General features: G+C 41.7%; 1 protein-coding gene across 3 annotated transcripts in view; it reads right to left on the reverse strand.

Annotated features, from left to right (window-relative positions):
- The window catches only part of GYS2 (glycogen synthase 2), a 61,943-nt gene extending 44,296 nt beyond the window's left edge, over positions 1–17,647 (reverse strand). For 2 of the 3 annotated variants that reach the window (XM_002712722.6, XM_089304638.1), the window contains exons 1-3: positions 17,079–17,647; positions 9,630–9,811; positions 2,990–3,181 (exon numbers count right to left, since the gene is read on the reverse strand). In XM_002712722.6, the coding sequence (XP_002712768.3) occupies positions 2,990–3,181; positions 9,630–9,811; positions 17,079–17,199 (495 nt within the window). In that variant the 5' untranslated portion in view covers positions 17,200–17,647. The remainder of the gene's footprint in view (positions 1–2,989; positions 3,182–9,629; positions 9,812–17,078) is intronic. The other variant, XM_089304637.1, reaches the window with a different exon arrangement.
- Positions 17,648–18,231: the final 584 nt, after the last annotated feature.

Here is an 18,231-nt window from a genome sequence, read left to right on the forward strand (position 1 = left end):
CAACGGCTGGCGCCATGGCTCATTAGGCTAATTCTCTTCCTGTGGCGCCGACACCCTGGGTTCTAGTCCCGGTTGCTCCTCTTCCAGTCCAGCTCTCTGCTGTGGCCCGGGAAGGCAGTGGGGGATGGCCCAAGTGCTTGGGCCCTGCACCCACATGGAAGACCAGAAGGAAGCACCTGGCTCCTGACTTCAGATCGGTGCAGCGCACCAGCCGTAGCGGCCATTTGGGGGGTGAACCAACGGAAGGAAGACCTTTCTCTCTGTCTTTCTCTGTCTCACTGTCTAACTCTGCCTGTCAAAAGAAAAAAATAATAAAATACTTCACAAATGACTTCAGGTTTTATGAGCATTCTATTTGGGCTTTCTGTTCCTTTGAGCCAGGAGCAGTTTAACTGATATACAATTATTTTAGGAATGGGGAACTGAGGAGAAAGAGGTTAATCACTTGCATAGAATCACACACTGAGGACCCAGGTGTGGGGAATCCCACAGGAATCTCAAAAAGAGTCACGGATCACTGCTTACCTGGAAAGGAGATGAACTGTGGAAATGCAATAAAACACTGATTTAAGAAGTTACCACTAACCACAAAAATAAAAGTAAAGTGGAGTTATAAGTCAGGAGCTGAGGCAATGCCTAACGGCTGTTAGGGAGATACTCCTTGTCATACCAAGCAGACATCTCTGGTCAGTCAGATAACAGTGTGCTATGGACAGTACCCTCCTACCCACGCTGACTGGACAGTTCAAACCTAAGTAAGGTGGGAACAGTATTGACTGGACTGTTCAACTATAAGCAAGGAGGAACCAGCATTGATTGGACAAGCTGGAGGATGGCGAGCTGGAGAACTGCCGAAAATGAGGATAAAAAGGGAGCCCTTGCACCACTCTCCATCCTCTCGGGGACCATGGCCCGGTGTGTGTGAACCTCTGGATGTGGAGACACATCTGGAGCTGAAGGGGCAACCTGCTACTCTGCGTGGAGCAGGTAGCAGCACAAGCCGACCTGCAGAGCTGTCCCTGAGCTGTAACCCCACTGTCTGTGTGTGAGTGTGTGTGTGTGTGGCCCAGTGCGAGTGAACCTCTGGATCTCCTTGCACTTGCAGTCGAAGAGCCAGCCTGCTAGCTTTTGCTACGTGGCACAAGGTGACGACTGGATCAAGAGGCCATCTGGAGCTGCTGTGTTGCTGTCCTGCCACCGTGCCTGACCAGCCAAGAGGCCGTCTCACTGCCTTGCCTGGAGTCCTTATCAGCCTGCTGCCAGACCTGACCACAAAGCCAGACCAGGCCTCTCAGCAGGGGACCGCTCCAACTTCTCGCCTGGCCATCCACCTGGGAACTTTGAGCCTACTGCCCAGAATGACAGCCTTCCCACGACTTCCAGATGTAAGTAACTGATCCTAGATCTGTCTCTGCTGAGACATGGAGTTCTGGACCTGGAACACTGACACTCTTTTTTGTGACCGTGATACGAGCCTTGAAAACGCAGCTTTTACAAATAATGTCAGTCATGTGTAATATAACATAACTATGCTTTGACCCTATGCAAGGTATCTGTAAATAATGCTGAAGACATTGATGTACATATACTATTATAATTAGGTAGCCCTCAAAATTACTTTAACACTGTATGCTGTGATCTATGGATTAATGAGTAAATTCAAGTAGTATTATTGATATTGATATTAATGGTGTTGATTCCAGTAGCTCTCTAGTCATTAAGGAAATAGTGTTACTCTGATAGTTAATTATTATAGTAAGTAAGTTAAGTAGATGTTAAGTAATTATGTTAAGCTAAGTGATTCAGTAAGTGTGTTAAGTTAGCTATAAGTTACGATAAGTGATATTATTGACATTATTGATAGTGATATTAGTGATATTGATAAGTGTGTTAAGTAATTATGTTGTTAGGTGATTAAGCTAAGTAGTTATGTTAAGCTAAGTAGCTAAGTTAAGTAGTTAAGTCACATTAAGTAGTGGTGTTGTTTATTGATAAGTGTATTAATTAGTATAGATTGATAAGTATATTGATACTGATAAGTGTATTGACCTCAATGAGCATGCTGATGAGTAGTGTGATAAAAAACCCCTGGTGTGTAAGCAATAAAATCTCTCATTGGAAAGACAGTCTTGTGTCCTGGTGTTCCTTTCTTTCCCGTGACTGACAAGTCATACGTCGCACTTGCTACTGTTGAGTTGTGTGACAGTAGGCGCTCATGACACCAGGTCTAGTTCCACTCCATCCAGCTGGAGTGATGAAGGGTTGGGGCACCTGTCTCTAATAGCTACCTTGTTTCACTCTTATGAAAAGTTAACCTTCCCACTCCACTCCCCTTATAAGGTGGCAACTTTAATAATGGAGACGTGAGCACTTGGCTTTCTTTCTAACATCCCCATTCATTAAAGCAAAGAAAATCATTTCTGGAACTGTTTTATGTTAGAGAAAATTTGGGCACTCATTTCTTGCTTCTCCCCCTGTATTTCTCACTCACAGAAAGGAGGACGGCAGGAGACACACTCACACAGCGTGGTGGTTGGCCTCAGTCTTGGGGCCGTGGCTCAGTGAAGAAGGGTTAGTTCCACAGGTGGTAAACAGCTCTGTATCTGCCACTAGGCCAGTTCTGCCAATGGTCTCACTTTCTTCCCTTGTTCTTTCTCCAATACAAAGCAATGAGGACTGCTGTCCATCTTTCCCTTCTCTTCAAGACAACCCTTGGAGGCTCTTGAAATATGATGTCATCAGTAAGAAAGACTGTTTAAGGGAACCACACTCCTGACATACATGGGACTTTCCTGAGACCATCCTCAGGAAAAAAAATGACCCACAAACTTTAGGTTAAGCAAATTTTAGATGATGTCATTTTTTTAAAATGACCTATCTATTGATTAGAATTTTAAAGGCAAACAGACAGAAACAGAGAGCGAGATCTTGGGGGTACTGAACTCATTTGCACCACTCCTCTGTTGTATTAATTTACAGTAGACAGTACCTCTTTTAGGAACCAGGCAGTTAAAGATCCAAATATCAGCATATCATTGGCTTCTCGGTCATCATATGGAATGCCAACACTGCACGCTTCCCAGAAATCACCCTTCCACCTGTCCAGGTTCCAGGCTGAGTAGCCTATGTCAAAGAGCACCACGTAAGGACTCCCTTCGATCAGCCATCGTCCAAAATGCACCTGTCATACAGAGAACACAAACCATGGGGTAATCACCAGAATTGCCAGAGACAAAAATGTATCTAGACCCAGAGGATATGAGCTCTCCTCAGAAACCAACAGCAGATTAGGCAAACTACCTATCAAGGGTAGTGAGAACACACAACAACTCATGTTTGATCTGGAAGCTGGAATGGACTTGCACCCATTTGTGTAGTTACTGCTCTTCATTAAATTTGGTCCTCAATGACAATACATTGAGATCATGGAATCTCTTTTGTCCCTTGGTACTCCACTGTGAACTTGAGCTCATGGAGATGGAGCTTAACATTACAGTCTATGCTGTTAAGATAAACTCCTAAGATTAAATGCTTTGTATCTTTGGTGATCTGTAGATGGGTATAGTATCTATGGAGTCACTTTTCTTTATGCAATAGGACTTAACATTTCCTGGTAGAGAAGAGCCTGTTTCAGGAGGCAAACGTGCATGATTTATTTTACTATTCCCATAAAAATGTAACACAATATATTTCCCAGTGTGCTACCCTATGTCTTCACTAAATGTGTTGCCCATAATACATTATCCCTTTAATCCAGTAGCTCCAAGTCTAATGCTATTACAAGGGGCCAGCATGTGACACAGTGTATTAAGCTACCACCTGAAATGCCAGCATCTGATATGGGCGCTGGTTCATGTCCTGCATGCTCCTCTTCTGATCCACACCCCTGCTAATGTGCCTAGGAAATTGGCAGAAGATGGCCCAAGTACTTGGGCCCCTGCCACTCACGTGGGAGACCTGGATGAAGCTCCTGGCTCCTGGCTTGGGCCTGGCCCAGCTCTAGCCATTGTAGCCATTGGGTGAGTGAACCAGCAGATGGAAGATATCTCTGTCTCTTCCTCTCTCTGTCTTTCAAATAAGTAAATAATTTTTTTTGAAAAGTAATCCTGGGGCTGGTGTTGTGGCATAGTGGGTAAAGCCACCACCGGAGATGCCATCATCTCATATAGGCACTGGTTCATGTCCTAACTGTTCTACTTCTGATCCACTTCCCTGCTAATGGCTTGGGAAAAGCAGCAGAAGATGGCCCAAGTGCTTGGGCCTCTGCCACATACATGGGAGACCCAGAGGAAGCTCCCGGCTCCTGGCTCTGGCCTGGCCCAGCACTGGCCATTGTGGCTATTTGGGGAGTAAACCAGTAGATGGAAGAGACCTCTCTATCTGTGTCTCTCTATATATATGTACATATAACTCTGACATTCAAAATAAATATTTTTTTAAAAAAGTAATCCTATTATATTCCTCAAATTGACTTCTTCGATTGTTAAATATTTTACCATTTACAAATTTTCATGCATTATCTACCTCAATTTTTTTTAAATCTTAGTTTAATATAAAAATTTGATTATATAATCACCTGTGTATTTCAGCTTTAAATTCCCCTTTTATCTGTATTTCTGTGGAATTTACTTGTTCATTTGTCTTTCTATTTTGTGTTCATTCCCCTGTGATATATGCAACCTCAATAACTACTTCAACACCTCTCTGGATCTCAGCAGGGGCTGAATCTCTCTCATTGTGTTTCCAGGCTTCTCTGGAAAACGATGTCCACGTGGCTTGAATCTTGACCCTTATCACGCAATCCAAGGCTGAATTTTGCGTAGCTGGAAAGCTCAACTGAATCATCACTTCCTCCCTGGGACTCAAGCATTTGTGGTGATGGCCTTCCCCTTCCCAGGCCTTGGCCAGCCTTGAAGCCATTGCAAGTCACCTGCTGCCAGCATTATTTAGTCTGCATCTTGCTGGGCTTTCCTTTTCAGATTGAATTTTCCTGAGCCTCAGGCAAGTTGCCAATAGTTTTCTCTTTGGGATATTCATTGATTCATGAATTTATTCAACAAATAAATGAATTCAACAAATGAATGTATTCAACAAATGCCACTGGATGCCCACTATGTGACATATGTTACAGCAAGCTGAGATCCTAGAGAAGTGTTGACACTACAAACTAGGAACATAAGCTACCTTGTCTCGACTTCCTGTCCTTTCCTGCCTGTGTTATGGAACCATCCTTCCACCAGAAATCCAAGAAAAGAAACCAGAACATACATGTGACATCCCAGCCCCTCCAACTGCATTCCAAGAAACTGGCTTCTAGTCCACTTCTCTTAAGACAGTAACATGAATAACACCCTAATTTCTTGGAGGCCACTAAGAGCAAAGGCAGCAGGTTGGACAAGCACCAAGAGTTTAGCAGCACCTGGAATCTTTAAATACAAGCCCCTCCTAACCTCTCAGGCACTTCCACCCCAATGGTACAGCATGCACCCATCTGTCACTCTCCTAACAATCCCTACGCTGTCTGCACTATGAAAGGTTTCCCTGGTGCTCTCCGTGACATGTCCTGCTCCATCAGCCTTGCTTGCTCCCCCTGGACACCACTACTCACACAGATACCCCAAGGAGGTGTCTCCTGTTCTCAGTGAGCGCGAGGCAAAGTTACTCCTTGATAAATTCCATAGGAACTTTTAAAGCCTTGCTCTCTATTCATGAAATAAGACATTTTTGAAATCTATGGTGTCTAAATGCATTACCTCTCCTTATTCTACTCAATCCCCTGGTTATTTTTGGACCCCATGCTAGGCAAATAGAAGTCCAGATTTTTTATTCTACACACTTATCTAACAGTTCTTTGACCTTATTGACGTCAGTGAGTTTCATGCCCACCAGATTTCAGCTGTTCCAAGCTCATGGCTGTATTCTTAACCTTGTCAAAACCCAAATTGTTCCAACTCTAAAATATGTCACTTTAGAATTCCGGTGCCATGGCTCACTTGGTTAATCCTCTGCCTGTGGTGCCGGCATCCCATATGGGCACCGGGTTCTAGTCCCAGTTTCTCTTCTTCCAGTCCAGCTCTCTGCTGTGTGGCCCGGGAAGGCAGTGGAGGATGGCCCAAGTGCTTGGGCCTTGCATTTGCATGGGAGACCAGGAGGAAGCACCTGGCTCCTGGCTTTGGATTGGTACAGCTCCAGCCATAGCGGACACTTGGGGGGTAAACCAATGGAAGGAAGACCTTTCTCTGTCTCTCTCATTGTCTAAATCTATCTTTCAAAAAAAAAAAAAAAAGATCTGTTACCTGATCACAAAGTTTATACTTCCAGTTATATCATTGTTTTCTCCCAGTATATGTACTTGTGCCATTGTGTAGTACATAATAATGTTCCAATCAATGACAAGCCATGCACATACAGTGGTCCCATATGATTAAAACAGAGTTGAAAAGTCTTATGACTTAGTGACATCACAGCTGTGATAATGCCACAGCACGACACATTCCTCACATATTGGCGGTGATGCCAGTGTAAACAAACCTACTGCAGTGCTGATTGTGTGAAGTATGGCATACACCATTGCATATAATACTTGAGAATGACAATAAATAACCATGTTATGGTTTATGTATTTAAAAAATATAGAAAATGTGGGGTAGTAAAGTGTACTCCTGCTACCTACAAAAAAAGGAGCCAGTGAAACAGTAGGTAATTCTGCACTGGACACGGCCTCAGACTTCTCATGTTTACTGTCTCTTGACTGCACCAAAAGGCACATTGAGTGACTGATCTATACCATCTAGGTTTGTGTAAATACACTTTGTGATACTGGGACAATGATGAAATCCCCCGAGAATGCATTTCTCAGAACATATCCCTGTCATTATGCAACACATGTTTGTACTCTCTTTTTCCTCTCTAAGAACTCCAGTTCCTGAAATCCCATGTTCTCCTACATTATTGCTTCCTATCAGGCAATCTGTTTTAAACCCAGTGGTTCATCCATTCCATCATTATTTCAAACACCCTCAATATTACCTCCTATCCTCGTGGCACCTTGCTCAATTGTACCAATGTGGAAATTAAACAACGCTGGATCTCCATCTGGTCAACTTCCTACATGTTCCCTCAGACTGCTGATGGATGCTGAAAGTCACAGTTGTAAATGTTTGTCCCACTAAAAAGTCCTGATGCCCAGAAATACTTTTGCATATTCCCCAAGCACTTTCTCAGAAGCTTTCTTCAAATTCTCTATTCCTACACTGGCCTCCTAACTCTTAGGAGATGATCTTTGAGTTCTGCTGTAGTAAAATCATCAAAAACTTTGGAAAATGAGACCATCCTAAATTTATTGTCAGATGTTTTCATCCACTCTTTTATGTCCTGTTTGAGGGAAAGGGGTGAAGAGTGATTGTTTTAATATTATGTTAGATTGCGTTGCTTTCCTCACTCTCAGTGACTTTATCCTCTTTAATTACCAACCTATTTTAACCTTCAACTTCTTCCTGTCTGCTAGATACAGTCATTTTCCCCTTATCTATGAAATAAGACCCCAGCAGATGCCTGAAACTGGATCCTACATATACCAGATATACTACATAAACCAGATCCTACATATACTATTTTTTCCTATGCATGCAAACCTATGATAAAGCTAGATGTATAACTAAGAAATTAAGAACAATAATAAAATATAACAATATTATATGAATGTAGTCTCTCAAAATATCTCATTGTACTGTGCTCATCCTTCTTGTGATGGTGTGAGATGATACAATGCCTAGGTGAGGAGATGAAGTGAGGTTAATGATGTAGACATCTTAACATAGTATTAGGCTACTATGTAAGGGTTACTAGAACACAGTTCCTTTAATAATGAGACTGTCCATCTGATAACCTACAAGACTACTAACTGACCAACGAACAGGTAGTATATACAGCATGGACATCTGGACAGATTATTTAAATGATGGTTTGAGATTCCATCATGCCACTCAGAATGATTTACAATTTAAAACTTATGAATTGTTTGCTTCTGGAATTTCCCATTTGATATTTTCAGTTGACTATGTGTAATTGAAAGCACAGAAAGAAAAAATGATAGATAAGGGGGTACTATTGTATTTTCTCTTGGTATATAAATATGTTTGGGTCTTACCCATATTTAAGGCCCCCATTCTTGAAGCCATATTTCTATACAGCTACATTATTCTCTCTCCTCTTCATGAAAAAATCTTGTGCCACAAATTTTGTACCCTTTCTCTCATCACTCATTCATTTCTTAATCCACTGAAACCTGATTTAACCTCTGTTTCTCTTCTGAAACTCCACTTAGCATTGTTGCCAATAGCCTTAATATTATCAAACCCATGGAGCCCAGTTCGGTCCTTTGTTGACTTAATCTCTCGTCTATTCTTGAAACAAATTGGCACAAATCTGGTGACTTAAAATTACATAAATTTATTACTTGACAGATATGGAGCTCAGTCATTCAACATGGACTCACAAGCTAAAATTCACATCTTGGCAGAGCTGTAACCCATCCATGATGTCTCAGCAATTATCTGTTTTATCACTTTTTCCTGCTTCTAGATGCCACCTGCATTTCTTGTGGCTTCTTCCTCTGTCTTCAAACGATATCATTCCAACCTCCACTTCACTGTCACTCCTCTCACACTCTTCTTCCACTGCCTCCCTCCCGGGTGAGTTCTTGTGTCACATTGCCTCTATCCAGATGATTCAGGGTTATCTCCCTATCTCAAAATCCTTAATCACAACTACAAATCCCCTGCTGCTATTCCTAAGTAACATAGTAGATTCTAAGGATCAGGACTTGGATGTCTTTGGTTCTACATCACTAGCTTTGCTTCTAAAGTTGTGACCTTTGGCTCCTGCTAATGTAGATGCTCTGACACGGTGACATTCCCAAAGGGCAGCTCAAAGCTTTTGCTCTTAGTCTATAAATTGCTATCAATATTGAAAACGTTATCAATAGGCATGACTTCAACTACAATTTAAGGCAAATGACTCTCAAAACATCTCCATCCTAAACCTGCTGTTGAGCTCTAAACTCATTAGCCCCCCAGACGTTTTCCCCTGGCTTTCACAACACGTCTCAAATCTCATCTACTAAAAACCAAGTTCAGGGGCTGGCACTGTGGCGCAGTGAGTTCAAGTCCTGGCCTGAAGCGCCGGCATCCCATATGGGTGCCGGTTCTAGTCCTGGCTGCTCTTCTTCCAATCCAGCTCTCTGCTGTGACCTGCGAAAGCAGTAGAAGATGGCCCAAGTCCTTGGGCCTCTGCACCTATGTGGGAGACCTGGAAGAAGTTCCTCACTCCTGGTTTCAGGTCAGCACAGCTCTGGCTGTTGCAGCCATCTGGGGAGTGAACCAGCGGATGGAAGACCTCTCTGTCTGTTTCCACCTCTCTCTGCTCTGTAACTCCATCTTTCAAATAAATAAAATGAATCTTAAAAAACAAAACAAAACAAAACAAAACAAGTTCATCATCTGTCTCACAAACCTGCTCTTCTTCCCTAAGTAGGTGGAGTCTTGTCTTGCGAGCTCCTGTCCATTGTGGTCTGTTTTCCCACACAGTTGAATGAGAGATGGAGGTGAAGTGTCAGTCAGCATCCTTACCTGGCAGCCATGCTTATTCATTGTGTCCACTGCTCTTCTCACAGCATCGTTTGTAGGCTCACACTGTTCCACCTGAGTCTTCATGTTGTGCTCAAAATACGGGCCTATCAGAAAATAATTGTCTCCCCATTCATTTGCTGTTATTTTTGCCTTTGTCTGAATCACAGTACAGATGCCTCCAACTGTTAAAAAGGAAAAAAAAAAAACACAAGTGCTATTATCATTTGGGTAAATAATTCATTTTAAGTGATGAAGAAATGGAAATTCTAATTTTTCAGTTGCTATTTACTATCTACCAAGTCTAAGGGTCTGGTTAACTTTCTAACAAAAGGTGGTGTTTAACTTGTTGATGAAGGACACGAAGACATAGTTACTATTTGACTCAATTCTGGGTACTTTCTTTTAAAGTTTATTTACTTATTTGAAAGGCAGAGTTACAGGGATGAGGAGGGAGAGAGAGGGTTACTCCCCAAATGGCCACAATAGCCAGGGCTGGTCCAGGCTGATGCCAGGAGCCAGGTACTCCATCTGGGTTTCCCACCTGGGTGGCAGGGGCCCAAGTACTTGGGGCATCATCTGCTGCCTCAGCCATGGGAATATTTTAAAGTCTCTTCTGGGTGCATGTGAGAGAGCAGCTGTCTGGGGGCAGCAGGGAGGTTCCAACATCTCAAGGTACTTTGAAGAAAGGATTGGGGTAAAGCAATACCTGGCTTATAGCTCCCTCTACATTGAAGTGTCAAAGGGCATCCATATAGCCTTTGTCACGACATGTGCCCACTGCAGCAGTAATCACCTTTTCCCTCCTCTCCTACAGTGGTCCACAAATGGGGCTAAGGTGATTCTAAGAACACCTCCTTTGCTTGCAATTGTAAGCAAATCTTCCAAACTAAACAGAAAGTCACCCTTTAAAGCATCAAGCAAGTACCATTTAACAAAGGAAAAGAGCGGATAGAATTTGATGGAAGATGCTCTGCCCAACCTTATTGCAAATTTTCACACTCATAAGCCCCATCTGCCTTCCTTGAGTCACTGTTTCCTCTTGTCCTCTGGCATTGCTGAAACCACTATTAAAACAGAGCCAGGAACCATGTATACACTTGGACCCAACACATTCACCTCTAGAAAATTGTCCTGAGGGAAAAATAAAGAGTGCACAAAGATATGTATATGAGGACATGCATTGAAGGATGATAATTGCAAAAAAAAAATACTGGAAACAATTTGGATCCAACTAGTGAACTCACTAACTGACATAAGGTTAAATTATCTCATCCGTTAACTAGAGATAAAATAGTATTCAGCTTGGAGGAAAATTTAGGTTATAGCAGCAGTACTAGAAATAAGACTTCAATGAAAAGATATTTGAGCAAGTGAACTATTAATTAAATAGTGATTTAAACGAGTGAAGAAATTATTGTGGGGGAGAATTTTTAAGCAGAGGTGATGGTTAGCATCAAGGCCATAACATGAGAGCAGAGTGAGCAAGGAGAGCATACTGGGCATTGAAAAGGAGGATTTGAGGTACAAGAACTACGTGGTAGGCATGGGCAGGGAAAGGGAAGAAGACCTCCATTTTGCTTAGGTGGGAAATGCTCTGTATGAGTCCTAAGTAGTAATCATGTATGAGATTATGAAAACAGTCTGGGTCAATTTCTTGAACAATAATTTTTCCATGAGCTATAAACAATAAATAACTGAAGAAATCCTCAGGGACAGAATTGTGGAGCTATGAGTTAAGCCACTGCGAGCAACACCAGCATGGCCTATGGGTGCCAGTTTGAGTCCCAGCTGCTCCATTTCCTATTCAGCTTCCTACTAATGCACCTGGGAGAGTAGCAAAAGATGACCCAGGTACTTGGGCCCCTGCACCCATGTGGGAGACCCAGATGAAGCTCCTGCTTCCTGGCTTTGGTCTGTTGCGACCATTTGGAGAGTGAACCAGAAGATAGAAAATCTGTCTCTCTTCCCATAACTCTGTTTTTCCAATAAATAAATTAAATGTTTAAAAAAGGGAAATCCTCTGTAAAATCCTGGAACTAATGTGATTCTGGTGCCAATTTCCAGCTCAATTGCAAAGCATGATTACCTGTGGTTCCATACTAAAAACAAAACAAAACAAAAACACCAGTTTCTTCTCAGTTTTTTAGTGCTATATTTCTAAAGGTATTCCAAGTCATCAGGATATAGGTTTTATACCTACTGCATATCTCAAATTTCTCATTTCAGCAACATAGGCTTTAAGAAATAAATCTTAACAGCAGTCACAACTAATGTCCAAAGTGTAGGGTTGCCAACTATGTATTTTTCTCTAAGTCTGAGCTACTCTGCATACACTAGTACATTCTGGAAAATTGCCGTTTGAGAATTAGACCTAAAAGGTGGAATAAAAACAAAATAAAATTTAAAAAAACAGTCTATCGCTCATCAGCTGAGACCTGACTGAAAATAAATCTCCCAGACATCTGCTTCCCTGAACAGTAATTCTGTTGGGAGGTCCTCTTGCCCCTGTTTCATTGACTCAAGCATCATACTAACCCTTCTTTCTCCTCTCATAGTTATTGGCTAATTACATTCCCCTGATTTTCACTCTACTTTCCATACTTTGCCCCAGACTTCTCTCTTAGCAGGGTGGCATAGAATTGAGTTCAATAAAATAGAGAGCTTCATTTCTATGCTCAAATTTGGGGGTTCAACAACACATGTATTTTAATCACCAATAAATACAAGTTTATTCATACATTTAAAAAACACACACTCAATATCATTAATGAATTTAGTGTTTTACAAAGGGTAGGTCATTGAATTTGAACTTAACCTTCACTTTCAAACAAGTACTTTGTATTTTATTGATCTACATTTTCCTGCAACAACATGGGAGCTACTATTCGAGTGAGGACAAAGTATCAGGCCTTTTATAGGAAAGAACAGATGAGCTTCTGTGGATTATATAGCAATTAAGTGGTAAAAGCCTAAAGCTGTCATCTAGAAATACTGCTGATTTTACCAAAATCACTATTCCAAAGTTCCAAAGGAGTGTAGAATGGACACACTACAAAATCCCCCTAACACCCTCCCTCAACACACACACGAAGTTATTTCAAAAAGTTCATGGGAAATAGGATGAAAGAAGTTAAATTTGTTTTGGAGTAAAAAAATATTGAAGTCCATGCATAGTTTTTTTTTCATAACATGCATTTTCCATGAACTCTTTGAAGGGCCTTAGTATATACATGTATAATAATGTTAATAAAATTGAGGGAATCTTTACAATTTTCTAAATGCTTAAAAATTAGAGACTTTCAGAGTCTTTTGACCATTTCAGGAAGGATGGCTGCTCATCTTGCCCTCCTGTCCAGAGACAGGGTTTCGGGAACGGAGGTCATCATTACATGGCGGCAGCAGATCTGGTGGAAAGAGATTCTAATCGCCACTTGTGACAATGGTCAACAAATATATGTATTCTCAGAACTTCACTTGGTTTGTGGTTCAAATCAAAGCTCTACATACAGTAGGAGGTGATCCTCAGACTTTGAGCAAAATCACAAACCACCCACTCTGATGATACCTACAAATGACAGCTCCAAGTATTCTCTCTGAGAGGGGATTAGACATGGCAACCTGGGTGAACAGCAATGGGGGAGACTAGCGTTTGTCCATCTGTGTGTGTGCCATGTCTGATTTCTATAGATTGCATGCTTCATGTGGTGTGGCTTTGGATGCCATGGACATGGCCACTGCATAACCACACCAGAGAGAAAAATGTCAAGCCTTACTCACTGTGTCTCCAGGAATGAAGTAACCTTGATCTACATCTTTTTCCTCTTTCGGCTCTTGCATTTAAAAAAATAAATATCATAGAATCAAAATGATCTGGTGCCGCGGCTCACTAGGCTAATCCTCCGCCTGCAGCGCCGGCACCCTGGGTTCTAGTCCTAGTCGGGGTGCCGGATTCTGTCCTGGTTACTCCTCTTCCAGTCCAGCTCTCTGCTGTTGCCCGGGAGTGCAGTGGAGGATGGCCCAAGTGCTTGGGCCCTGCATCCCATGGGAGACCAGGAGAAGCACCTGGTTCCTGGCTTTGGATCAGCACGGTGCACCGGCTGCAGTGCTCCAGCCATAGAGGCCATTGGGGGTTGAACCAAGGGAAAAAGGAAGACCTTTCTCTCTGTCTCTCTCTCTCTCTCTCACTGTCCACTCTGCCTGTCAAAACAAAAAAAAAAAATACTACAAAGCTACCGTAATGCAAAAGCATGGTACTAGTATAAAAATGAGCATACAGACAAGTGGCATAGAGTAAAGAGCTCAGAAACAGTCTTACAGATCTGTAGCCAATTGACTTTTGACAAAGGGGCTATGAATATTAGAGAAAGGACAGTATCTTCAATAAATGGCTTCGGGAAATTTGAATATCCACAAGCAAAAGAATGAAACTAACCACCTTTCTGTCATACAAAAATCAACTCAAAATGGGTTAGACTTAAATCTAAGACTAAAAACTGTGAACTGGCTAGAAGGAAACATAAGTGAATCACTTAATGATGTTGAACTGGACTAAGTTTTTTTTTATAACATCCCCCCCCCCAAAAAAAAAAAAAAACACAAAAGCAAAAATAAACAAATGGGATAACATCAAGATAAAATGATTCTGCACAGAAAAGGAAACAAATAATACAGTGAAGAGAGAAGAACCTCCGGAAAGCAATTTGACAGTACTTGCACGCCCACCGTCTGTCTTTCTGCCAGTCTGTACGTTCTGGAAGAATAGAAATCAGAAACACAGAGTTAAACTCTATCTCCCTTGTTTCCCAGGGCCTGGCACCTTACAGTCACTTAGTGAATCTACTGAATAAGAAATGGATGAATGATCAGAAGAAATAGATTTCAAGGTTAATATGAATCCCTGGAAAAGATGACTTTGAGGTATGACAATGAACATAATAATTTCACTGGGGCTCCTCCATATACTAAAATTTTACACATGTCCATTATTAACTGGCACAATTCTGGCAGTGAGGGATTTTTTTTCTCTAAGAAATTTTTTGTTTTCTAGGATATGAATACATTCCCTTGTTTGTCACAAATACCAGGAGGAAACTGATATCCAAATAGTTTAAGGGGTTTTTCCTCATAGTTTCAGAAATCCCTGATATTTCATTCCAAGTTAAAATTCTTCCATCCATAGGACATTTTCTGAGACAATGAAAGTTCTAATATATAATTCTTATAATTTAGTGAAAAGGAGAATTGGACTTGGAGGAGAACCAGTCCTAGTCCTCAGTGACATGTGCTGGATTTTTTTTAATGCCTTTACATGTCTATTTCATCTATAAAACAGCGAAGTTGCCTTCATGGTCACGAAGATGCCTCCTAACACTGCGATGAACTACAGAGAAGGATGAATTCAAAAGACATCTGAAAAAAGAAACTGCAGTGGAAACGTATTGCGGGGATGAGTATACTAATTGCCCATCTACATAAAACTCTCTAACAAAATTGGACCGAGGCCATTATTAAAATCAAGATACATTGCAGATGATGTCAGCTTGGGTAAATCATGGTGTAGATTCCTCTCCACAAAAGAAATGCCTGGAGCTGGCATTTAAGCTAGAGAAACCTTTGTCATATGTCTGAGTGCCTGGGCTCCAGTCCTGACTCCACTGCTGTTCCCAACTGCCTGCTAATACAGACTGTGGGCGGTGGCTGAGTCCCTACCACTCATGTGGGAGACCTGTACTGAGGTCCACACTACAGGCTTTTGCAGGTTTTGGGGGAGGGAACCAGTAAATGGGAGACCTCTACATACACACACACTCTCTCTCTCTTCCCCCCTCCACTAAAATAAATAAATAAATAAATAAATATTTTAAAAAGAAAGAAATTCCCTTCCTTTGCAAGGTAAATAATAGAAAATAAGTATCAATGGTGACTCAGAGGTTGAAATATAAATGTGTTTATTGCTTCCTTAGGAAAGAAAATCATTGAGCATGTCTATGTGCCTGGCACTGGCACTGGCCCTGTTCCAGGCCCTGGGCTCAGTGCACACATCACTGGGATATAAGGTCTGTGGGGGCAATTCTGTTTTCATGAGTGTATTCTCAACTCCCAGCAGACAATACTCATCAGTGTTTGCTACGTGGAGAGAAAGGCAGGGAGAAGGGGCCCTGCCCAAGTTGGGGAACCCATGCAGATTTCCTCTAGACTGACACCCAGTACAAAAGAGATGTCCCCACCCCCAAGTTGTTCCACCAATAAGCCCTGTCCTCGTGTTCCTGCCTGCTCTGTAGAGACAGCCTTGCTTTCAAGGCACACTATGGCTGAGGTGGTTCTAGTCCCACAAACTCTGGGCACATTTTTACATTGGAAAAATGTGTGACTGGAAAAAGGCAAACAAAACCGCTACTTGCAAAATACTTCTGCTCTCGACACTAACATTTCTTTCCTCATTGCTTCCTCTTCCCCAACTATAGAGAAGAAGACATGCCTCTGTGCACATCCAAAAAGGCACGATGGATTTTCAGTATGAATTTTATGAATGCATACAACTGAGAACCTGGAGCAGCTGGCACAGGTGGATATCAGAACGGATGCCAAACAATTTCTCTACAATTCAGTTTCTGCTTCCAAAAAGAAGCGATGCCTCACATTCATTCTATCATATCTCACAGGTGATCACGGCCATTTACCCATAATTTCTTGGCCTGGTCCTTCATGGTCTTTTTCTTGGTTAAAATTCCCTCATCAGTCACGACGCTTAAGCTACAGAATGCCAGTCCACAAGGAACTGTTTTATGCATTTACAGACCTTTAGTTTGCAGTTCCCTACTTGGCTCTCTCCAATCCAGTGCATATGAGCTTTTATCTTATAATGGAAATAATTAAGAAATTATTTCAACTTGACTGATTTGATTTCCCTTCTTATAGTATCTTTCTATGTCTGGCATTGAAGAAAGAGAAAGGAGCAATACTATACATTCTGATCAGATTCCAAAATAAAGTTTTAATTCCAAGCTACTCTTGAATTATTAGGAACATTATTCAATATTTCACATAATCACTAATGTATATAGAATTAAGGTTTGTAACTGGCCCTGATCTTTTGACAAGAAAAAAGAAGAAAGCAGTTAATCATGCCTTTTTTCACTGAGAAAAATAATAAAATACAGAAGTAAATATTAACCTTTTATTTTTACTTCGCTGTAACATAGATTTAAATTTTAATTAAAACTCACATTGCCTGGCAATAACTGATATTTTCAACTTGCTCCCTCTTCCATAGATCCTCAAGTCTGAGTTTGCATTGCCTATGGAAACAAACAAAGCTAAGTGCAATCCAAACACCTGAAGGCTCTCCTCTCTCCCTGGAAATTCCACATTCCTACGCGTTCACCTGTGAAATCCTAGTCTATGCCTTCAGCAGTCTGGCAAAGGGTCACCTCCAGGCGCAGTACAAACCTTTATTGGTCACCTCCCAAGAAACTTCAAAGAGCAGTAAATCATCCACGGGCAGTTCTTCAACTTCCCACTGAGGCAGCCCACCCAGGGACGTCACAGAGAGGGAGCGGCCCCGGAGCATTGTTCCTCCTGTCCTTGGGAACTTGCTTCAATCTCTGTGTCGGTGAATTGCAATCCTAGCAGAGGATCAGAGCTGGCAGGATCAGGCTTTGGCAGCTTCTTGTAGAAATAAACCAGCAGAATGAAATCTGCTGTGCTTCCTGGGGAACTCGAAGACAGAGAGGAATTCTCAGCTCTGCTTGGCGGTGGCTCAGCACAGGTGGGCACAATACACTTGACTGCTCCTGAGCGACCTTGAATGAGCACAAACCTACAGCCTCCAGGGTGGACTGAGCGTGATACGAGTTCAGCCCTTTAGCCCTTGTCCTTCCGACCAAACTCCCAGACACACCAGTGCTTATTTCATCATTTCCAAAGTGATCCAGAATTAGCAATTCCCCTCATAAAGGCTACACGCTACTCCAGATTAGATTCACGTGTACAATCACCTGGGCTACCTCTCTAGTTTTAAATCCATTTAGATTTCTTTTCTTCCTTTTAATTCCCCATGTTAGAGCTTAAAAAAAAAAAAACCCTATTTACTTTCCTAAATTTGAAATTGAATTTTGATGATAGCTGTGGATATTGAGTTCCCTTCTTTCAATTACTTTTCTTAAAGTTTTCACCACTGAAAAAGCATAACTCTTACTGTCTTTTTAGTCATGTTTATACATTGACCTCCGATACGACCAACTTGATAAAGAATAATTCAACGGATGTGAAAGAGTTCAAATAGGGGAAGAAATTGACAACAGAAATTAGGTTCTGAAAGAATCACCAGGATCATATGAACAATAAATGAAACCTAGATTTGCTTTTCCATGCATTTGTATGCAGGCAATTATGTGAAAAGGTTCTTCAAAGAGTTCATGGAAAAGTAGAATTAAAAGATAAATTTATTGGGGCTGGTAGTGTGGTACAGTGCATTGAGCTGCCACCTGTAATGCCAGCATTCCATATGGGAGAACTTGACAGCAGCTGTGCTGTTTTCCATCAGGCCCGCTTGCTAATGCACCTGGGAAATCAGCTGAGCATAATTCAAATACTTGGGTCT

This window comes from Oryctolagus cuniculus, chromosome 9 (genome assembly GCF_051225735.1).
Source record: "Oryctolagus cuniculus isolate XC-2025 breed Fujian yellow rabbit chromosome 9, ASM5122573v1, whole genome shotgun sequence".
In the NCBI taxonomy this organism is placed as follows: Eukaryota; Metazoa; Chordata; class Mammalia; order Lagomorpha; family Leporidae; genus Oryctolagus; species Oryctolagus cuniculus.